This window comes from Periophthalmus magnuspinnatus, chromosome 4 (genome assembly GCF_009829125.3).
Source record: "Periophthalmus magnuspinnatus isolate fPerMag1 chromosome 4, fPerMag1.2.pri, whole genome shotgun sequence".
Taxonomy (NCBI): domain Eukaryota; kingdom Metazoa; phylum Chordata; class Actinopteri; order Gobiiformes; family Gobiidae; genus Periophthalmus; species Periophthalmus magnuspinnatus.
The window spans coordinates 21510599-21534761 of NC_047129.1; the positions used below are offsets into that span (position 1 = coordinate 21510599).

The following is a 24163-nucleotide window of genomic DNA, read 5'->3' on the forward strand; positions in this document are numbered from 1 at the left end:
TTCTGCTGAAAGCTAGGGTCATCCAAAACAGAATCAACCATTTTTATGTCTTTCTTTCTCTCTGTCTGCCTTTCCAAAGCTCAAAATTCTCTGTTCCACCTTGTGATGTCATGCAGTGGTAGTTTTCAAGTTAACAACTAACTACCTTTTTTCAGTAAAGATTTTCCAATTCCAGGGCTGAAATGAACCAAATGATTCTAGTGAAGGTCTATGGAGTTTAAATAAAATGTGGAAGACTTCCTCTATTACCACATGACATCACAAGCTAGAACAGAATGTTTTCAATTTGAGAGAAGAACTCAGCCTAAATATGCAGGATTTGTGAGTTAAACATGAAACAAAACACAACTCCGGATATGATTTTTGATGAGGATACACCGTTGTAACAGATTGGAGTAATGTGGGCCATTTAATATTACCTGTTTATTAATAAAACCGAGGTTATACTGTGTGGCTCTGGCAGTACCCTCACGGATGTGGGACCTCTTCAAAATTATGTGCGTCCCACAGTCACCAACCTTGGCGTCACTATAGACAGCGATTTTAAATTTGACAAGCATATTAATGGCGTTTTAAAATCTAGTTTTTATCATCTGCAGCTTTTATCCAAAGTCAAACCGTTTTTATCTTTTAAACTTTTTGAACAAGTCGTGCACGCTTTTATTTCTTCGCGCCTGGACTACTGCAATGCACTTTATTCTGGCATTTCGCAAAACTCGCTTTACCGACTGCAGTTAGTCCAAAACTCTGCTGCACGACTTTTAACAGGAACCAAAAAACATGATCATATCACACCAATTCTTGCGTCTTTGCACTGGCTTCCTGTTCATTTTAGAGTTGATTTTAAGATTTTATTGTTTGTTTTTAAAGCTTTGAATGGTCTGGCCCCAGATTATATCTCGGACCTCATCAAAATTTACACCCCGGTGCGCGCTCTGAGGTCTGAGGGCCAGCTCCAGCTCGTGGTCCCTAAGACCAGACTTAAAACCAGAGGGGACAGGGCCTTTTCTCTGGTTGGACCTAAACTATGGAACGCCCTGCCCCCCCACGTTCAAACAGCTCCCACTGTAGAGTGTTTTAAGTCTCGTCTTAAGACCCACTTTTATTCTCTGGCTTTTAACACCGTGTGAGTTGTGTGGTCCTCTGTGTTTTTTTAATTTATTTTTATGTGTTTTATTGATTTTATGTACAGTTAGTTATTAGTCAAATTAAATGAGCACCTATTTATTTTTGATTGTTGTTCCTTTTTATTTTATGTCACTTTGTCTCTGTGCAGCACTTTGGAAACAATTTGTTTATGAAATGTACTATATAAATAAAGTGGATTGGATTGGATTGGGAAATAAAAACTAATATAATAAAAATAATATAATAAAATAACACACTTTAAGCCATTTATTATTTGTAATATTGTCTTTTAATGAGAGTTTAAGAAAAATGAAAATACACATTCCCCGTAATTTCCGTTGAAACTTATGCTGCTGCCTTGAATTCAGGATCTTCTAGAAACAGCTGACCCACAATGGTATCAGCAAGGAGGGGAGGGGGGCACTGAGCAGACACTTTGGTAGGGAAGGGCCTGATGATGGGCTCAGTCTGCCCTGGGATAGAAGGGTCAGGTTTGAGAGGCAGGGTGACGCCCACCTCGGGTCCAGCTGCTGGGACATCGGGGAAGGCTGGCAGAGTGGCGATTGCCCCCAGGGGAGGGATCTGTCTCCAAATGCCCTCCGGGTGGTCATGGGGGGTGTTCTCGTGCTGGTGGCCGTGGTGGTGATGGTGGTGCTCGTGCTCGTGAAGGTGAGCGTGCTTGTGGTCATGGTCTAGTGCCATCTCATGGTCATGCTGGTGGGTGGATACATCGGCAGCGTGCTGGTACTTGTGGTGCTGGTTGGGGTGGTCGTTGGTGTGGTCGTGCGCCTTGTCGTGGTGGGCGTGCACATGGTCGTGGCCGTGCCCATGGTCGTGGGAGTGGTCGTGAGCATGCCTGCAGGAGAAATGAGGGAAAAGATCACATCTTGAATCATTTGGCTGAATGTCTATGGTGAAGTGTTCCTTACCTGTGTCCGCTGTGGTCGTGCGTGTGGTGGTGCTGGTCGTCGGCTGTGTGTTTATGTGTGTTGTCATGTTGGGTGTGGCCCTTGGTGTGGTCATGCACATGATCGTGGCCCTGCTCTTGCACATCAGTGTCGTTATGACTGTGGTCCGTCTCTCCACCGAGCAGATGCAGCTTCTTCTCTCTCTCAGATGCCTAGGAAAGAGACATCATCTCTCAAACACTTGGACAGCATCAAGATTATAACACAAAGATGTATGGGGGTGTGAGGTGTTGTTTAGTATAGTTTTATATATATATATATATATATATATATATATATATATATATATATATATATATATATATATATATATATATATATATATATATATATATATATATATATATATATATAGTGGTGCTGCTTCAGGGCTGCAGGTGAAGACGACTGTAGTATTGTGTTGTCTGGAGGAGTGTTGTAGTGTAAACAGTGCCTAAGGCTTTCTCACCTGAAACACAGGACCTACCTCAGACTCGTAGATCTCACATTTTACACTCAGGTAATCCTCACCAGTGGGACTGGGAGCACGGACGTCGGAGCCTCTGCAGAAGCCTTTGTGCTGAAGACAAGGCAAACAGTTATGATCATTTTCAAAAGTTTGTAACAGTGCTGTAGCCCTGGTTGATGTTGTTGTCGACCAAACTAGTATCGTTATCAATTCCATTAGAACAGTTAAGCTGATATTCTGGTTGGGCCTTTAAGTGGATCTAATCAGACTATTTACGGGCTGTTTTTGAACATTTCATAATGTTTGAACTTTTATTGACATGGGGCTGTTCAGTAGTGACTTGAAAGACAAATAACAGTTGACATGTGACACAATTTGACCTTTTGTGTAATAAGTTAACACTGTTTTAAGGAAATAAGTGCCAGTTTCCATCCCTACATCTGTGTCGGTCAATATCCAGTATTGGTAAATACTAAAGGTCAAGGTATCGATATCGGTATATGAAGTGAATAAGGCAGAATAGTGCATCTGTAATTTAGATTATAAAGATTTATATGGGACAACAGCAGAAAGGAGAAGCTAATGAGTGAAACAGCTGAAGATGTGGAAGGCCTATTTGTGCAAAAAGGCAGATTAAAGCCATGATTAACAAGTTTAATCTGTATTTGCAATACATTGTTTCCTGGTACTTTTTTCTGCAAAGATAGTTGGTTTTGTTTGAGAGTGCAGTTTGGGACAGATATATAGAGATACGTAATAGTTTTGAAAGCTTTTGCAACGTCTCGTTTTTAGTTGACAAATCAATCAGCAGGACAAAAATGCCTTTGTCGACTACAGCCCTAGTTTGCAGAGCTAGTGTAACTGCTCTCTGTGTTTCAGCTTGTTACTTACAGCAAACTCACAGTCCATGGGGGGGCAGTCTGCTGGCTTGTCTGCACTGTTGGGACAGGTGGTCTCCTGGATGGTGTACTCTGCGCTGTACATCATACCCATTCCAAACTGAAAAACAAACCAAAAACAATACAGAAATAATAAAAATGAGAACAGAATATCATTAATAGTAGAATATTGTTAAGTGCACCTATTATGCAAAACTGACTTTTCAGAGCTTTTAATGTTATAGTTGTTTCCCCTCATCCTTTACTCACCGAAGTTGTATTTGGAATGATTCATGCATGCTTGAGCAATATTTAATCACTTATATTCAAAACACCATTTTGATCAACCCGTTTTCATTGGAACCAATTTAAGTTCATTCCTTTGTATGAACTTTGTTCTCCAATTTTATTTTCTTGATTGGTGATATGCATAGGATTCAGCAGCATTACGTAGTCATTGTGGTACAAATGAAAAAAAAAAATCTGCAGCTTGCTAGACTGATGTGCACCTATCCATAGGAGGTGCAAACAACTTCACAGCTCTTTGTTGCGATGAAGTTTACAGCAATGTCACTCCCATTGGGATGGAAGTCAGTGGACTTCCTTCATTAAGTCGTTTTAGATGAATATTGCAATTTAAAATGTCCAAAATATAAGATAATGATCCATAGGTGTCATGGATTAATACGTAGTGGACACTTTAAAGCAGTATCATGAGGAAAAGTGACTTTTGTCCCCATCTGGGAGTATGATAACATCACATTCTGAAATCTGACAATTCTAACTGACTGTGCACAACGACGCTCTGCTAGTTCATTGTTAGCATCATCACTTCCTGTCCAGGTATATCTCTTTGGGGTTTTTGCTGAGTCATGCTTAAATCAATAAATAGGCCTACTTTAAAATAAGGCAGTGGAGACAGAGTTGTGGGTGGATGTCAGTGACAACATGTTCAATGCAAATAAGGTGAATGCTTCCCCCAGAGGAACCTTCTCTGTTTATAATGTTAAAAAAAATGTATATTTTTGTGTCAATGCTAACTCTAATGCTGATTTTGAAACATAATACATATTAAACTAACACCACAAACTGAAGTCATCTATACATAAAATCGTGTCTGTAGTTAAACTTTGGTTACATTTTAATTGGTTATTTTTTATATTTTGATAAACGTTAGCATTAGTTTGAGACATAATGAGCAACCTAGCATGCTGCTTTGCACGGAGTTTGTTGTTACGAATCTAATAGATAATCGGTCTGTTGACACCTCATGTAGGTGGAGGGGCTTCCCAGCATGCCCTTTCATTGATAGATAATGATGCTAATCAGGGGCCAATCTATTGCTAATGTAGGACTGTATCCAGACCTGGTGCCTTTCTGTCTGTGCATAAGATAAGCTCCTCTGATGTTCTGTTGTAATGCATTACCCCTGCTCTGGCTCGTGTGACTTGCAGCAATGAAAAGTGATGGGTCAGTCCACTCTCTTTGTTGAACTTCTCCAGACTTTTAGAGACTGTCTTTTGGATTTCTTCATTGTTCTTGTCCACAAGTGAGTGACAGTCAGGGCAAATCCTGTGCACTTTCTCTGCAGGCACTAAACACACAAAACATCTTACAACTCATGAAAAAACATAAATGCAACGCAGACAAACTGAAACATAACAAGCAACTACTGGATGTAGCCTACTTCTTAATACACCCTTCAGAATTAATTTTAAATAAACCAAACAAGTCACCTCACAATATTTGTGAGTTCACAAACTCCCGAGAATCCATTTGGTCCATCAATCACAGAACAGCATTGTGCTTTGAGTGAAGCCAAAAGTGAAGTACCCAAACAAATCAAAAGAAATATGGCAACACCAAAATAAAATACATGCTATTTTATTTGTGAAAATCATGCAGAGGAAATATCTTTTCCTATCTGGATGGAAATATGTCTTTGCATTTTTCTCAAAATGTCTTTGCATTTTTCTCAAAATTTGATTTGTCTCACCAATGTGACGCCAATAATGCTGTTATATTGTCATCTAATAGTATCCTAAATGCTACATTAACTGTATTATTGTTTTTGTAAAATTATTAACAAGCCAATTCTTAATTCATCTAAATAATAATGAGGTGCAATAAGAGGAATGTGCAAAAATGTGGAGGGTGCAATGAGTTGAGTGTGCAGTAATGTGCAGTGTGCAATAACGTAAGTTTGTCCTCTTGCATATATGAAATGTATTTGCTTTATTGTTTGGCTCTTTTGTGACTCCTGCCCCTTGGGACAATTGGCAAATTAGTCTTGTATGTTCATATTGTATCATGTTTGTTTAGTAACATGCACTGTCCCAATTAAATAAATAAAACATTAGATTTTCAAACCTCTATTTACCTGGTCTAACCACACAGTTGTACTTGTACAGCCTCACCACTCGATGCACTCTGCTGATGAAGATGGCCACTTTGCACTGTCCATAGACCTGCACAAGAACACACACTGCTCAGTGAACCAAAGTCTGAGGGGACAATTAGCTTGGACAATTTAAATCTTGGTGTGTGATGAGCTATCCACTGGCAGAACCAGACACATATAGTCACAGTTATTAAAGAGCTATTGACAAAAAGGGTGTTTAATAAATTGTGTTCTCAAACTCTATCAATACATTTCAAAGCTAAGAACGTCAAAGGATATTTCCAAAATTTTAAAATATAAACCACCTCTTTTTTAGTCAATAAAATACAATGTTCAACACAATAATAATAGTTTATGGAAATGTTGTTTCTTTGGCTATAATATCCCATAGTATGGCATAAAAGCTTTTTATCTCCATGGAGAATGTTCTAAAGTATAATTTATCTTTCTTTTTCCATGGAATCATACAGGTAAAGTGTTTTTCAAAAGATAATTCTAAAACTATTCAAAGGTCAAAGATTTTTTCTTTCTTTCTATTCTAGTTTTGATATTAGCTTTAGTGTTGATTAGGATCTGGGTTATGATTTTGTTGACAGCCTTGCTCAAAAATTGTCACCAGTACACATATCAATTTTGTAATTTTGTTTTTTTTTTTAGGACAAATTATGAACTGGCCAAACATTAGCTGATTCCATTAGATTTTCTGCCCTGGAAGGTTAAGAGTTTAGTCCTTACCGGAGTTCTGGCGATGTCCCGTACTTCACAGTCATTATAGTGAGCCTTACTGAGAACGCTGCAGTTAGTCTCCAGAACATTCATGGTTAGATAGAACAAAATGCTGTTCTCCCCCTGCAACACAAACAAACACACACACACACACACCCCCGCACACCCCCACACACCCCCCCACACACACACCCCCACACACACGCACACACATATATGTTAGGTTTCCAGACTTTTGGGGACATCATTGAGTTTACATTCCTTTCCGTTAGACTGACTCTAACTGTAACCATATCCACTTGCCAAAACCCCAACCTTAACCCAATTTAACCTGTATTTTATCTTCAAACTTTGTTGAGGGCCTGATTTTGTCCCCACAAAGTAAAGATGTCCCAATGATACTGTCCAATGTCCTCACAATGTGATTAGTAAACACAGGTCTTTACAATAGAGATGATACCACAACATAAATGAGATCTACATGTCTACATGACTTTAGTCAATGACATAACAATTTTTATTTGAACAAAATGTGTCTTCTCCCAGTAAAGAGATATTACATAAGCAGCTCTTCAGGTCAGAATAAGTACATGGCATGCTGTCTGCATCTAATTATAAAGTAGTTATTGTCTGAGAGTCAGAAATTGTGCTGTTAGCATGCAAATTTTTGCAAACTTTACTGTCATTTTGGACTACTGCATACCGTGTAAAATGAACTAGTTCTGTTTTTCACATGTTTAAGACAATAAAAATCAGTTACAGTTGCTTTAAATATGCTGTAATGTATGTGAAAAAACACTCACATCCAAGATTTCCAGTTCGGATTCAAATGATTTTAACTATATTGCACTGTTATGAAAATATGGACAGAGATGGATGCAGTGGCCAAAAGTACTCGAGTAAAAGTAGCCTGCAAGTTGCTTCAAAATAAAATCACTCCAACAGAAGCAGTAATCATCAAAATCATTTTATGAAAGTTCAAAAAGTCTACCAGTAATTAAAGGGGCACTATGAAACTTTTCTGATGGCAGATCCAACACTTGCTCGTTTCTCTGGAATGTTATTGCTCTCCTTGGAAAGTTTCACAGTATGGCACTAAACTTATTTATCTTGCATTAATTCAATTACAGGGGTTTTTATCACCAAAAATACTCTTTAAAAAACATCCTTTTTACTGAGACCAGGCTTGCCTTTTCATAGTTCTAACCTGTCTCTTAAAAACTGTATTATGGCCAGTCATTTATATTAAAAATTAATCAAAGACTTTTTACATGTTTCTGGATGTGGGCGTTGGCCAGGTCGCGCAGGCTGTACACATATCCCTCCGTTCGGTCCTTGTTGATTTTGTCCATAGCCTGTCTGGCAGCTCCCAGCACCACGGGGTCAGTACAGGATGCTTCCTCGAGGCCCTCCTGCTCCACAGGGGCCCCACAGGAGGAGCCGAAAAACACCAGCAACAGCAGAATACAGGACTTCATGGTGGACAGAGGCAGAGTGAGGAGGTCCTGGGCCCACGGCTTTTATACAGACTGTGCACAGAGACCTCCCAGTGACTCCCAGCCCCCTCAAGGGCCGTAAACATGACCTTTGACCCCACCCCCTCAAGCACTGTTCAAACAGGTTTGCACAATTCTGCAAAAAAATATCTGCTCATTTTTACTAGAATAATGACTTATTAGAACATTGCTGACATCATAACTGCAATTTTTCAATGTTTTTGGAAAAATAAACTAAAATAAACCATCTCTGCCAATAAGATGACTGTGTGTTTGGTTGTGAGGATCTTTCTGATTGGCTGAAGACAGAGCCAATGACACCTACAGATGCAGCAGGGTCTGGAGACTAGAACAGAACTGAAAACTATTTGGCCAGTAAAATTACTTATTCAACTATGCTATGAGTGTTATAGAATAAATTGTAGTAGCCCGAGAGTTGTAAAAAGAGACATGAGCCTGGAGTATTAACACAGGAGAAGTTTTATTTACAGGACCCAATAACCAGAGACATTGCGACAGTGTTGTTCATTCAAGTCTAGTACAGTCCAGTCTGGCTATGGTTCTGTTGTAGGGAATATCATACCTCTAATAATGAAGGCCAAAATAGCAAGAATGGAGCTGGCACTGTGGGACTGGGACAGCAAAGACAATCAGCCCAGATACCTGCATAAGTACAGATGATATGCATGCAGGCATTAACATAAACAGTTTAAATGAAAATGTTTGTGTTTTATTACTGATGGATATAATCTCTAGGTGAAGCAGGGTTGCCAGATTTTCATAGAGCAACGAGTGACCAAGCCTATGAAAAAAGCCGAAACATATGACCCCCATAGAAACAAGCCCCCCAAAATTAATAACCAAACCCTCCACCGCTCAAACCTCATCATACAGCCAAAAAATAACCCAAAGTAGTACAAAGAAAACATCACATTTTACATAAATAACAGCTTTAACATATTAATAAAATAAATAAGGAAAAATCTAGCATTTTATGAGATGTAAATGCTGCTCAGGAGCAAGCCCCCCGCTCCTCAGCAAAACGCAACCCACGATTCTCAACATTTGAAATCAACTTTCCTAAAGAGAGAAGCCCAATGTCTTTATAAAGAAGTGGACTTGGTAACTGTGTTGTAAATGTTCGTCCTGGAGCTTATATGCCCTGTACCTCCTGTGCCCCTGGGCAGAGGGTGTGAGGTGGGAGGGTCTTTGGTGATGCAGGCACATTTCTCAGTGGTCTGGGGTTATGCATTGTGTGGGCTCTCAGGCCCAGAGGGGAGGGGACCCAACATAGACATTGCCAAACTATAACAATTATTATGTTATAAAATATATAAATAATTTAAGGTAAGGTATTGTCCTCTGCATTTGACCCATCCTTCAATTCATAGGCATAGTCAGAACTACTTTAGTTAGAGGATTTAACATTTTATCTCTTTGTACCAGGAATTAGGGCATATCAAACCCATAAGACATATCATTTTGATGCCTAACTTTGTGGACTAATAAATTAACAATGGTTTATGTTTATAGCCATCTATTTGCACTCCATCTAAGTATTTACTCAATTTCTTGCACCTGCTAAAATGAGCTCTCTGGCATTGTCGTTTTGTAAAGGTAGTTCCCTGGAGGAAAAAGGTTGGAGACTCCTGTTCTAGAAGGTTGTGAAGTCACATGAGCCCAATCTATTATGCAATAATTAACACCTGTTTAAATGAGTATCTGGATATTAAGTTTAGTTTAAACCTTATAGTAAACAAATCTAATGAATTCATCATCAACAATTTTATCCCCAAAGACAGCCCCACCAAGCAAAAACTAGTGTTAATGTTTTTTTGTAGCACTGCAAGATTAACTATCAAATCAACATCACAATTTCAATGGATGAAATTGGCTGCAGTTTTTGAAGTACCATCATTTTCTTCACAAACAGAATCTGTCTTACTCTGCATAAACCTTGTAGTTTAGATATGTACAAACATGTTCTGAAATGTGATTTTTGTATTAGCATAGAGTCCTATTATTATAATTAAAAGTGAATCTATAACAGCAATTGCAATGTTTGTCCAAAAATTTGAACAAATAAACAATTAAACAATTAGATACCAAAACCATTCAGCACTATTTCCTACAGAAGGATGAGATATGAAAGACATTGCATTGATACTAGTGTTGCATTAGGCTTGAGTTCACTATCAAACCTTTGGCCTCAGTCATGACAAGGCAAATAGTTCAGAGAATCACTGTTCAAATCAATAGCTGTCTGTGCAATAGTGCCAAACTCCAGGTACAGTTATGCAATACAGGCCCAAAGATGGAGATTGTGCAAAGATTTAAAACTCAACTTGCGAACAGGGATTTTTGGAAGCCTTGATTTGAAGATTTCTTTTCATGTATTTTTTTTAATAAGTTGAGGTCTTGATGTCAAACTAAGACTGCAGCACTGGCTGCATCTAATTCATCTAATTATAAAGCATTTTCTTGACAGAGAATCAGAAAGTGCTCAATTAGCATGCTAGCTGTTGCTATCATTACTGTGATGGCAAACTCTGCTCTGGTCTCTGAAAGTTGTAAGTGCTTATAAACTCATCATGGTGAATGCTTAGGATACTCAAAGGAGAAGAGAGGAATAACTTTATATATATATATATATATATATATATATATATATATATATATATATATATATATATATATATATATATATATATATATATATATATATATATATATATATATATATATATATATATATATATATATATATATATATATTTATTTATTTATTTATTTATTTTTAATTTTATTTAAGAGACAACCCTACTTAACTGATTCACTGGCCATTTGATAAATAAAAAAATATATAATTTCACTATATCACTAGACTACAGAATATGAGGTGCCCAGAATGGTTATGTAATTGTTTTTCCTGTTTTTCCAGGAACCGAAGTAATGTTAAAGCACCCACATTATAAATAGACATTTTAGCTTCTAACCTTGTTAAATTATCTTTGCTCCTAAACCACATTTTTGCACGATGCTGCTTCAATGCATGTTATCATTTATTTATTTATTTATTTTTATTTATTATTTTCCAGTGAGAAAGCAAAAATACATTTTACATATATTAAAAAAACACACCCACACACTCTTCCACTCACTCACACCCACCCAATTTATCTATGGTTTATTGAGTCCAACTAGCAGCTTCAATACATGTGTGAGGGACTTTTCATTCCCAGATTTTCTTTTCTTTTTTTCATTGTCTGTCTGGATGGCTGATGTAAAGATTGTTCACATGTAAATCTCTACTTAAATTTCTTTCTCAAAAGCTTTTCATGTAGAGACCAGACCTTGTTTTGGCCATGATATTACAAGCATTTGACAAAGAAGCTGAATGCTGTCAGAAAAGAGCTAAAAACAAAAGTATTGCATGTTTTTTATGTTTTTTTGTTTGTTTGTTTGTTTGTTTGTTGTTGTTTTTTGTTACACACTATTGTACATGATGTACAGTGGGTACAGGAAGTATTCAGACCCCCTTAAATTTTTCACTCTTTGTTATTGCCGCTACTTACTGAAATCATTTAGGTTAATTTTTTTCCTCATTAATGTACACACAGCACTCCATATTGACAGAGAAACACAAAAGTGTTGACATTTTTGCAGAATTATTAAAAAAGAAAAATTGAAATATCAAACGTCCATAAGTATTCAGACCCTTTGCTCAGTATTTAGTAGAAGCACCCTTTTGAGCTAATACAGCCATGAGTCTTTTTGGGAATGATGCAACAAGTTTTTCACACCTGGATTTGGGGGTCCTCTGCCATTCCTCCTTACACCTGTTGGGCCCTATCATGGATCTTTTAAAATAACTGGATAGGGTATCACTAGCTTAGAGCTGTTGCGAGTTGGATTAGTGGCCACTCATTGGTACTACAACAAAGAAAAGTTTTTTCTCATAGAGCGCAAAGCAATCACAAACGTGTTCGACTGACAGGGGCTGACAGGGGCTGACAGGTGCAGAAAGGTGCTGACAGGAAATGTAGAGCTTTCACAATGGTCAAATTTTGTGGCAATTTTAACATATTTTCAGATCATAAACTTTTTTTAACCTCCAAATCTGTCTGTTGTCTTAAAAAAACGCTTTTTAATTGTTAGTTTCAGCTAAGCTCTATGTCTGCTTTAGCTAAGCTCAAACATGGTCAGAGTGGTCACATGGTATGACATGAATGAGCACGGGAGCGATGTGAACGAGTTTAACTTTCATGAACAAGCCGCAGGTTTTGGACATGGTTCAGAAGTGCCCTCATTTATATTTATTTATTATTCCCTTGCCTCCTTCATGGCCACGCTGCTCGCTCTCGTCGCGCAAAGTCTCATGAGCCGTTGCTTACCTGCGCACAGTTGATGGGCAGAGCAGGACCAGATGTACCTAGCCATGAAAAGCTAAACTCACGACCTGCGCCATTGGGCACAGCCCATTGACTTGAATAGGTGGCCATATTTAGGCCCTGGGGCTTTAGCGCTATAGCACCAGCGGGGGCATGCCAAGACAGATTCTCGTGAGTTTATGAATTCACAAATACTGTGAGAATCCATCTTGCTGCGCAAAGTTAGTTGGTAAGTGTTGGTGTATTTGTTTGGGCAGCATGACTATAAGGACCCATTGTGCAAGACTGCTGGGGTCCCATTGTTTGATCAGCCCTGTATGTTGAAGAGGGTGGGGTCAAAGGTCATGTTTACGGCCCTTGAGAGGGCTGGGGTGCTGGGAGTCACTGGGAGGTCTCTGTGCACAGTCTGTATAAAAGCCGTGGGCCCAGGACCTCCTCACTCTGCCTCTGTCCACCATGAAGTCCTGTATTCTGCTGTTGCTGGTGTTTTTCGGCTCCTCCTGGGGGGCCCCTGTGGAGCAGGAGGGCCTCGAGGAAGCATCCTGTACTGACCCCGTGGTGCTGGGAGCTGCCAGACAGGCTATGGACAAAATCAACAAGGACCGAACGGAGGGATATGTGTACAGCCTGCGCGACCTGGCCAATGCCCACATTCAAGCACATGTAAGTGCCACAACATGCACAATAGGACTTCTCTCAAGAAATGGTGTAATTTAACATAAATTTATGTTTTGAATCAGCATGAGCTGGACTTTGTTTAAGGATGTATTTGAATTTAAAATTATTTGTTTGGATGGCTATTGCACCCACGCTTCAGCACTTCTGTGTGGAATTTGCATGTTTTCCCTGTGTCAAATCGTCCAGTGAAGATAGTCCTGGCCAAGACTAGGCCTCTTTGCATGTTTAGTATGTTTTCTTGGCTCCATCCATAAAAGTTCTCAAAAAGACTCCTGTATTCCTCTTCCCATCCATTTTTGATGCAAGCCACTATTGCTGTATCATCAGAGTATTTTTGAATATGGCAGGACTCAGAGGTATAATTAAAATCAGTAGTGTATAAAATGGAGAGGAATGGAGCAAAAACAGTGCCTTGAGGAGCCCAGTCTCTGAGACACAATTCCCCAGCCTGACATATTGGTAATCAGAGGTCCAACTGATAAAGGATGAGTCCAACCCCAGACTCCTAAGTTTTTCACCAAGAATAGCAGGCCTGATGGTGTTGTGCACTTGAAAAATCTAAGAATTACATGCATTACATAATTACCTGGTTCATCCAGGTGATCATGGACCCTAAGTAACCGATCTAGTACAGCATCCTCAAAACCAATGTGTTTGTTGTAGGCAAACTGTAGGGGATCTAGAGCATGTTTAGTTTGTGATCTTAAGATTCTCATTAGCAACCTTTCAAATGTTTTCATAATATGAGAGGTGGGAGCTACTGGTCTATAATGATTTGGTTCAACTGATCGCCCTACCTTAACTTTTACCCTACATAATTGAAGGTTAAAAAGCTTCTGCAATGGTGCACAGATTTGACCAGCACATTCCTTTTGAAGTTGTGGACAGATATTGTCTACCCTTGCAGCTTTTTTAGAGAGCAGATTCCTCAGTACCATCAATACAGCTGATTCAGACACTGACAGACTGACTGACAGAGTTGATCAGACATCTCTGGAGCAGGACTGATAGTGGAGGAACCTGGAGATGACGATATGCTCTAATGGGTAGTGGAAAATTTGAGGGTGAAAGCTCTAGAAAAATAATTACTTGAATCTGAATTTAATCTGATATTTTCAAATGATAGATACATACATGAGGAAAAACTAAATCATCTCTGGAGGAGTGCTGCAAGAAACACAAATGTTGAAATCATTTCATATTATTAACATAAAGGTTTTGTCACTTGTAGACTTACAGTGGGAAAGGGAACCAAATATTTGACTGTTACATTGTATAGTATATTACTCAAGTAGAAGTAAAAATACTGTACCATTTTACAAAAGGCTATTCACATATGTAACAGAATACTACCACCTCTGTAAATGCTGATTAGTTGTTTAGTTGGTTTGCATGCTATGGTATTTAATGCTGACTGCCTGTGTGTGTTATAGGGAGAGAACAGTGATGTTTTCTATCTGACCATGAATGTTCTGGAGACCAACTGCAGCGTCCTCAGTAAGGCTCACTATACTGACTGTGAAGTACGAGACATCACCAGCACTCCGGTAAGGAAAAAATGGTTAAATTATATTCCTTATAAGTTGTTTTACAGTTTTCATGTGATAACCTCACTGTTCTTATGCAGGTCTATGGACAGTGCAAAGTGGCCATCTTCATCAGCAGAGTGCACCGAGTGGTGAGGCTGTACAAGTACAACTGTGTGGTTAGACCAGGTAAACAACCCCTTCAAAATGTAATGTGCATACTGTGTGTATATGTCTTTATTTAAATGCACTGAAAATGTGTTTGTTAATAATTTCACAGAAAGGGCAATAATATGTACAGTTGGATCAAGAAGTTTATATGCACTATATAAAAAGGCACATTCACTTTTTTCACTGTCTGACATGAAATAAGACTAAACTTTTCCTGTTTAGGTCAATTAGGATTCCCAAAATTATTTCTATTTGCAATTTTTCCTTACTTTCTTCAAAGCCCATTAGTAAGATTACTATGGGTTTAAACAATTTGGGAAAACTCAGAAGATGATGTCATGTCTTCTGATAAGTTTATTGACAACATCTGCATTAATCAGAGACACACCTGTGGATGTATTTGAAGGCACACCTGGAACGGACGCCTTCTTTGTGTAACATGGGAAAGTCAAAAGCAATCAGCCAAGATATTATGAAGAAAATTTTGGACTTGCACAAGTCTGGTTCATCCTTGGTGCAATTTCCAGATGCCTGAAGGTGTCACGTTCATCTGTTCAAACAATTATTTGCAAGTATAAACATCATGGAAATGTCCAGCCATCCGTTTCAAGGAGACAGGTTCTGTGTCCCACAGATAAACATGCTTTGGTCGGAAATCCATATCAACCCAAAAACAAAAGCAAAAGACCCTGTGAAGATGCTGCTGAAGCTGGTAAGAGTGTGTCATTATCCACAGTGAAACGAGTACTGTCCCAACATGGAAACAAAAATTTAACTGTTGGCCATAATGTACATCTTTACATTTGGAGGAAGCTTGCAACTTTGAGAATACTATTCTAACTGTAAAATAAAAGGGTGGCAGCATCATGTTGTGGGGTTGTTTTGCTGCAGGAGGGGCTGATACACTTCACAAAATAGATGGCATCATGAGAAAAGAACATTATGTGGAAAAGCTGACACAACATTTTGAGACATCAGTTAGAAAGTCAAGGCTTGGGGACAAATGGGTCTTCCAAATGGATAACGACCTGAAGCATACTGCCAAACTGTTTACAAAGTGCCTTGAGGATAACAAAGTCAATGTTTTGGAGGGGCCATCACAAAGCCCTGATCTCAATCCTATTTAATATTTATGGGGAGACCTGAAAAGGCATGTGTGAGCAAGGCGGTCTGCAAACATGGCTAAGTTACACCAGTTCTGTCAGGAGGAATGGGCCAAAATTCCTGTCGACTATTATGAGAAGCTTGTAGAAAGATATCCAAAATGTTTGACCTAAGTCATACAGTTTAAAGGCAATGGTACCAAATACTAATGAAATGTATGTAAACTTCTGACTGGCATTTAGCAAATAGAAATAATTTTGGTAATCCTAATTGACCTAACACAGGAAAAGTTTAGTCTAATTTCATGTCAGACAGTGACAAAAAAAAACGTATGTGTCTTTTTATTTAGCGTATGTAAACTTCTGGTTTCAACTGCAGCATACAGGATGTGTATACTGAGAATTAAGATGACATCAATTAATGAATTAATTAAGCACAGATAATATTTTATGAACATAACAACAATATTTTGTGTATTTAAACTTAATTTTAAAGGCACAGTAGGCAACTTTCAGGAGGTGGCACATCACCCTGCATGATTCCATAGAAGTAGAAAGTTAAAGTTCATACTTTGGAACATTTTCCATGGAGATAGGAAAGTTTTATGCCATACTGTGGAATATTATAGCCAAAGAAACAACATTTCTACAGAAACACGCAACAGGACAACCCTCCTCCAGGAAAAATAAGTCAGGTTTGTGGAGATGCAAGCCTGCTCACGCTAAGGGTGCTTGTATCAGTAAACACAACCAACATGAAAAAGTATGATTTTATTTTTGGCTAAAAAGTTACATAGTGTAACTTTGAAGTTTAGTTAATAGGGTAAGTATATAAAATAGGTGCCACCAGTTGTTTTAAAAGTTATAGGAGTTCTTAGCTTGTATTACATTTGTTGTCTGTGTAATCCTTCAGTTGTCCAGGTCTGATCCATAGCAAAAGATGAAATAAAATCTGTCAACTGGACAGCTAGACATAAGGCAGTGCCAACAGCGATCTGTCCAATGATTTGTCCAGTTGACAGATTTTATTTTGTCTTTTGCTATTTCATTTGTTGTATATTTTTTATTTCATGGTTTGGGAAACATATTTTGTGTGTTTAGTGTCTGCAGAGAAAGTAAATGGGATCTGTCCTGACTGTGCCTCACTTGTGGACAAGGACGGTGCAGAAATCCAAAAGACGATCTCTAAATCTCTGGAGAAGTTCAACAAAGAGAGTGGACTGACTCATCACTTTTCACTATTGCAAGTCACACGAGCCAAATCAGCGGTAATGCACTACAATGGAACATTAGATGAGCTTATCTAATACACAGGCTGAGACAACACTGTAGTTTTTAGTAATAGCAGTCAAGGATTAGCATCTAATAAACTCCTGATAAGAATTTGTAATCTATCAGATAATCTATCAGGTAATAACAGTCTGGTAAATGGGCAAGCCTCACTACCACATGTGGAGTATCCATGAGGTGTCAACAGAGTTAGCCTGTCTAAAAGTACATTATAAATAAAGCCCTGTTGTATATCAATATTGACTTTAATAGATTTGAGAAGATGTAGGCTGTTTAGTTATTTAGAATCCTGGACTTTTTTGGTTAATGCTACCTAGCCCCTCCCTTCAGATAGATATAAGGCAGAGGCCACCAGCAATCTGACCAGACCTGAAGAAGCGGCTTGAATGAGCAGCGAAACATCTTCACTCCTATGATTTGTCCAGTTGACAGATTTAATTTTGTGTTTTGCTACATATTTTTCAACTTTTCTACGCAAATTGCCTTTTGATTGGTGTAAAACTATTATTTATATTTACAATAGGTATTATTCCTCCAACTTAAGCAGAAATTTGAGAATCTTCATACGCGCTTTAAGTCAACAAGAGGGATGGGCTGAACACCTAGCTAAGTGGGAGCACAGACACTAAACTGATCTGTCAGCATTGTCACAGGGAGAAAAGATTGTAAAATGCAGAACAGAGAATGATGTTTGTTATAAATGCGACACGACAGAGGAGCTAATCAGGAGAACAGACCTGCTGGGGCATGCAGGGGAAAGCAGCCCAAAGCACAAGTCCTGAACATACAAGAGAAAGACAACCAGATCAGATAAAAGTCACAGTAAAGCCCAACCTCCACCTGAGGCTAAAAGACCAGGAGTGAAGCCTAAAGCAGCTGTGGTCACCAGCTCTCTCTGTTGTAATCATTTTTTTGAGCGAGGAACACAGCAGGGGTACCCTCCAAGCCCTATTCTGTTTGTTTATCTTTGCTGAACATGTTAGGACCCCCTCAAATGTGAAGTGAATTCTCAGAGAGGCTACAGTACTGACTTGAATATATGAAAAGTATTTTTGACCTTTCAGGCAGTGAGAACTCAGGAAATGTTTTTTTAATCTCCATTATTTTCCCACCATAATGTGTCATACAGTACAGACAGTGCATTATGTGTAAATGTGAATACAATGTTTTACAAACTTATGATTTTAGATCTATTATAAGTGTTTAAAAATCTTGAAACAAGTAGAAATTAGCTTTCTCTATTTATAGTAATAAACTACCAAAAAATATTTAAACTGGAATTCATTTAATCTGCACAATCCCTTAATGCTGTAATTAAATACAGTATCTATAATATTAGATAATACTATTATGACTGGGTCTTTGTTATCAACATGTTGCTTTGTTTCACAGTTAGGAGAAGGTATAGTTTACGCTGCAGAGTACACCATCCAGGAGACTAACTGCTCCACCAGTTCAGACAAGCCAGCAGACTGTTCCCCCATGGACTGTGAGTTTGCTGTAAGTACAACTTGAAACAGAGAGAGGGTTGACATTGCTTTTACAAACATGTGAAAATGACCATAACACTTGTCTGTAGCACAAAGGCTTCTGCAAAGGCTCCCTTGTCTACGCTCCCACTGACGCCAAAGAGGAGTTTCTCAGTGTGAAGTGTGAGATCTACGAGCCTGAGGTAGGTCCCATGTACCACATATGATCTCTAGTCAGCCTAAGTGTAGCTCATATTTTGCTGATTTAAATCTGGCTATACTAAATTCAATTGAAGGAATTTAAATTTGTGTCTGGATGTTTCTCCATTTCAAAAGATTAAAGGCTAGGCTCAGCTTATCTTAAAGAGGGTAGGAAAATTTACTGAAACCACTCACAAACCTGTATCCATTATGTGAAGTCAACAAGTTGAAAAAATTATGACCAGTTTACTACTCTATTTTCTTGTTATGTTGCAAAGTCTACTTCATTGGGAATAAAGTCTAGATATTTGTATCACTATGAAAAAGCTCAGTCTGATGATGTCTTCTTCCCAGGCATCTGAGAGAGAGAAGAAGCTGCATCTGCTCGGTGGAGAGACGGACCACAGTCATAACAACACTGACGTGCAAGAGCAGGGCCACGATCATGTGCACGACCACACCAAGGGCCACACCCAACATGACAACACACATAAACACACAGCCGACGACCAGCACCACCACGCGCACGACCACAGCGGACACAGGTAAGGAACACTTCACCAGAGACATTCAGCCAAATGATTCAAGATGTGACCCTCTTTCCCCTCATTTCTCCTGCAGGCATGCTCACGACCACTCCCACGACCATGGGCACGGCCACGACCATGTGCATGCCCACCACGACAAGGCGCACGACCACACCAACGACCACCCCAACCAGCACCACAAGTACCAGCACGCTGCCGATGTATCCACCCACCAGCACGACCATGAGATGGCACTAGACCATGACCACAAGCACGCTCACCTTCACGAGCACGAGCACCACCATCACCACCACGGCCACCAGCACGAGAACACCCCCCATGACCACCCGGAGGGCATTTGGAGACAGATCCCTCCCCTGGGGGCAATCGCCACTCTGCCAGCCTTCCCCGATGTCCCAGCAGCTGGACCCGAGGTGGGCGTCACTCTGCCTCTCAAACCTGACCCTTCTATCCCAGGGCAAATTGAGCCCATCATCAGGCCCTTCTCTACCAAAGTGTCTGCTCAGTGCCCCCCTCCCCTCCTTGCTGACAACATTGTGGATCAGCTGTTTCTAGATGATCCTGAATTTAAGATGGTGGCATAATTTGAAGGTATTGCTGTTTTAACAGACGTTAAGACATATTCTCTTGAAATAGAAAAGTAAAAATGTGAGCCACAGCAGTTGGGGCTGTATAATGTCAGACAGAAGCAGGCCAGACCCTAATTTCTGTGTGGAATTGTTTTGTTCACTTGTCCTGTTTGGTTTCTGAACAGCACAAAGGCTACTTTTTGTACATTCATTAAACTCCCATTAAAGACATGGTTCTAATGGATTTGAGTGGTATTATTTTGTCATGGCACTAACGACCTTATGGGATTCTTCACAAACTTAAAGGTAGGGTATGTATGTATTTATTTAAAATGGCATTGTCTGTGTCCCCAGATATGGGATAGACATGTTCAAATCAAATATTGGTATTACTGATAACAGTGGCAATGGTGATTTCTGAATTACAACATTAGACATGATGGTCAAGTTGTTGTCGACCACGTGGTCCTGTTAAAACTTTAGCTCTTGATGGCAGTGTAAGAAGGATGGGAGTCAAAAGTGGTATCCCACTTTCTTGTGATGAATACAAGTTTCTGGAAATTAAGGGAATTAGGGCAAGAACTAAGGATTATTTTGCTAATCAAATCAATTAATCTAGCAATTGTTCTTTCAAATAATCAATTAGTTGTTTAGTATACTGTGTGTCACACTGAAAAAAATAATTATGCAGGCACTACAAGAATAAAGTTGTGACATTTTGATATTAAAGTAGTAATTTTACAAGATCAGCCCTTTTTAATAAAACAAAAACAATACTTTTTTTTTTTTAGTTTTAACCTTTTAAAGTTACTTTGGTCCAATATTGCATACCTGTGCACAGTCTATGGGATGTAACCATATTATTGACCATATTTGATCATATATCAAAAAGCGACCACTAGCTAAAGCTAAACGGTCTTTTGAAGAAATGTGTGCTCTCCTCTCAGGTCAAACAAACACTTTTCTGCTTCCACACACATTTAGGGCTCATGAAATATAGCCACTAGCAGAGCACTCCCACTGACTTTAATGTCACACATGCTGGCCTTTTTCGAGTTTTCTATTTTATATTATAAGGATATACTTATTTTAAGTGTAAGATGGATTTCTAAGATTCAAACATATGCAAAAAAGTCTCGTCATGTTGACATTATAATGCACAGATGGTCTTCCTTCTCAAACATGCTGGTCTAATGTAATTTTGGAGGTGCTACTGGTAAAGTGGGACCAGAAAGATGGTCACTTTGTAATACCCTGAAACAAAACAAGTTTGTGCTGGAGTGTTCAGGCTGATTCACAAGACTCCTCCCAAGTGTGCAAAGAGGTTCTCTGCCTCCACCTACTGTTGATTTGACACATGTGTACCTGCTGTAGGAGCTATGTGCAGTAGACCAAAAACCAACTAAGTGTGACTAGTCGACTAAAAAAAAAAAATCATAGTCGTGTTTTGATCATTATATGCCAACACACATACAAAAAAACCCAAACAAAACAAACTTTTATGAGAAAGACAGGGACAATGTCTTTCATCAATACTACACATAAATATTTACATTTATAAGTCTTCAGTCTCCATATTTCAACATTTATTTGGTTGATAATGTAAAAGTCCCACTGTACAATAAAAATTGTCTTTTGACTTGTTGACTGATCAAAAATTTAAGTGCTGACTAGTCGACTGCTAAAATAATCGCTAGTTGCTGCCCTAATAGTGTTATGGTGTCATTTGACAAGACACCGCACATGTGTCTGTGGGATCTGTTGTAATGATTGGAGGTTGTGGTGATCAAAAGACAGTCACATCTTTGCACTTTGCCCAGGGTAGCCGTTATGCAAGTAGTTTATGACCTCAAGTGTACTTGAGGAATGCATGAATAATGTCCACATGTAAGGTATATGTAAAGTATAAATGGATGCAGTTCCTGCAGCAGTGTGAAAGTGCCATTAGAATGTCCCTGAGCAGCCCTCAGAGGAACTCATGTGTCACACCTGTCATACTAGATTCATCATCAATGCTATGGACTCATCTGGTCTTTTACTTTGTATGTTGTGGAACACATAGCCTTTGTGTCTGAAGGAAATCATATAAATTAATTACCATTTGTCAAATATCATCATTTGATGTAATTTTTTTTTGAGAATAAAAACAAATGGACAAATTATCATTAGTCAGAAGTATATTCACAGGGAAAGTCATTAAAAGTGTGATTCAAAACATGTAGCAAAATATTCTTCCTGTAGACATAATAGTTAAAATAGTCCAAATGTGACAGGTGCAGGGCAGCTCCTCCTTTTCTCACCTTCACATTTTCCTTTTGCTCCTGTTGGAGGAGTCTGTGCTCCTGCACCAGGGCCGGACCCAGTGCTTTCCTGAACGCTGTCCCAGAAATGGGACTTCTGCAAGATCAGACACTTGCCTGGGTGTAGTCTGCAATTTAGTCAGGTGAATATTTATGCTATCGACAAAGGCAGTCATGACAGTTATTGAAGCTCTTCAACACTGTAAATGAAGTTGTTCATTACGATGAGGACATAGTAGACCAAGAACATCTATCCCCAGCCTTTCCATGGGGAAAGCAGCCAGAAACAGCTCTAAGAGGGCGCAAGACTTATCAGTGGCACCACTGTGAGATGTGCATCAGTCACAGTAATGGCAGTAGTCCTCCGCTTCCCTTCTCTGGTGGCCCCAGTAGAAGCCTTGCCACCGATGGAAGAAGAAGAATGCTCCGAGCCCACAGCTCCATGAGAGGCAGCAAAAAGAGTCTCTTGCAGTGACGGCAAAACTACAATCTGCCATCTCACCTCCCCTGTTCTTGGGTCTTTGTAATGCCCTGTCACATACGCTCAAAGACACCCACAATAATCAAACTCCCTTAGCAGCTCAGGACAGCAATATCCATCCAATTGGGCTGTTGTTAGTTTGCAGTCCATGTGAGTACCAGGCTGATCTCATGGTCCAGGTCCTGTTGACGGACCCACTCAGCGGTATCCACGTACACTAGTCCATGATACATCAGTTCATCCAAACCAACAGCTGCACACTTAACTGCCCACTGTTTTCCTGGGACTCCTTTGCACAGTAGGGACAGTCACTCATGAAGCAGGGTTGGCGAGAGAGAGCATCTCCGTTACCATGGTGTGCCACTGGTCTGTAGTCATAGAAGGCTATAGGCCCGCAGCTCCTCGAACCATTGTGCCAACTGGCCCTCTGGCTCCTTAAAAGACATGAGTCATTGTAGGGCTGAGTGGTCTGTCCTGAATGTGAAGTGGAGGCCTACCAGGCATTACTTGAAATGGCGTATAGCACTGACCACAGCCAGGAGCTTTCGTCTGATGACAGTGTAGCACTTCTCTGCCTTGTTGAATGTCCTACTGGAATAGGCCACTACTCTTTCTCCCTCAGCAGTTGACTGGGAAAGCAGAGCACCTGAGCTGACACTGCTGGCATCATGTGAAGGATGAAGGGGAGGTCTGGATCTGGAGATGAGAGGACAGGGGCACTCACAAGCACATTCTGCAATGTCTCAAATGCAATGTGGCATTCCTCTGACCACACAAAAGACTCCCCTGTTTTTAAAAGGCCAAAAATGGGTGCTGCAGTGCAAGAGTAGCACTTCACAAATGTGAGGCTAGACCTAAGAAACCTCCGTGCCATGTGTCCTGGCTGTCCACAGCTCCAGCAGATCAGTTGTCGTGATCTGGGTCTTTATCTGTTATTCACCTGTACATTGTCCCTCAAAGCAGATGCACAGCAGCTCGTCTCAGTAGCCAGGTCCAGTGCTTCTTGTATTATCTTTAGGGTGAGCCAGGAGTGTCTGTATACACAGGTCAGACAGCGACAGACCAGATTCTGCTGAAAGTGGTTTGGCCATGTCTCTTACTTGCTCTTTGTGATCTTCAGTTGACCATGGGGCAGCCCTGCTGGGCTGATTTAGCATGACAGTGTCCTCCAGTTTAATGTTCAGTTGCACAGACAAAAACCCTTTCAACTTCTAGCTCAACAGAGTCAAAGTTAGCATAACTGAAACTTTACGGCGGAGGTTTGGCTCGTCACTTCTGACACAAATGTAGTGTTCTTGTATAAGGAAACATGCCAAATTACTTCTTGTTCTTTATTTGCTGAACACTGTAGGGTTACTGTAGGCCATAACCCAAGCCAAAACCAAAACAAC

The 24163-nt window shown here is 39.6% G+C and overlaps 2 protein-coding genes across 2 annotated transcripts; one reads left to right on the forward strand and one right to left on the reverse strand.

Moving 5' to 3' along the window:
- Window positions 1-1394: 1394 nt before the first annotated feature.
- On the reverse strand, window positions 1395-8055 carry LOC117394026 (fetuin-B-like). Its single transcript, XM_033992038.2, has 8 exons — window positions 7821-8055; window positions 6559-6672; window positions 5803-5890; window positions 4850-5016; window positions 3436-3543; window positions 2563-2655; window positions 2058-2248; window positions 1395-1984 (listed from the first exon to the last, which is right to left on the reverse strand). Exons 1-8 carry the CDS (start codon window positions 8025-8027, stop codon window positions 1474-1476), a joined length of 1479 nt encoding a protein of 492 aa, XP_033847929.1. The 5' UTR covers window positions 8028-8055; the 3' UTR covers window positions 1395-1473.
- A 4790-nt stretch (window positions 8056-12845) lies between these two features.
- Window positions 12846-20021, forward strand: LOC117369872 (fetuin-B-like). The gene is made up of 8 exons (XM_055221428.1): window positions 12846-13099; window positions 14548-14661; window positions 14742-14829; window positions 17016-17182; window positions 18597-18704; window positions 18784-18876; window positions 19229-19419; window positions 19496-20021. Exons 1-8 carry the CDS (start codon window positions 12893-12895, stop codon window positions 20004-20006), a joined length of 1479 nt encoding a protein of 492 aa, XP_055077403.1. The 5' UTR covers window positions 12846-12892; the 3' UTR covers window positions 20007-20021.
- Window positions 20022-24163: the final 4142 nt, after the last annotated feature.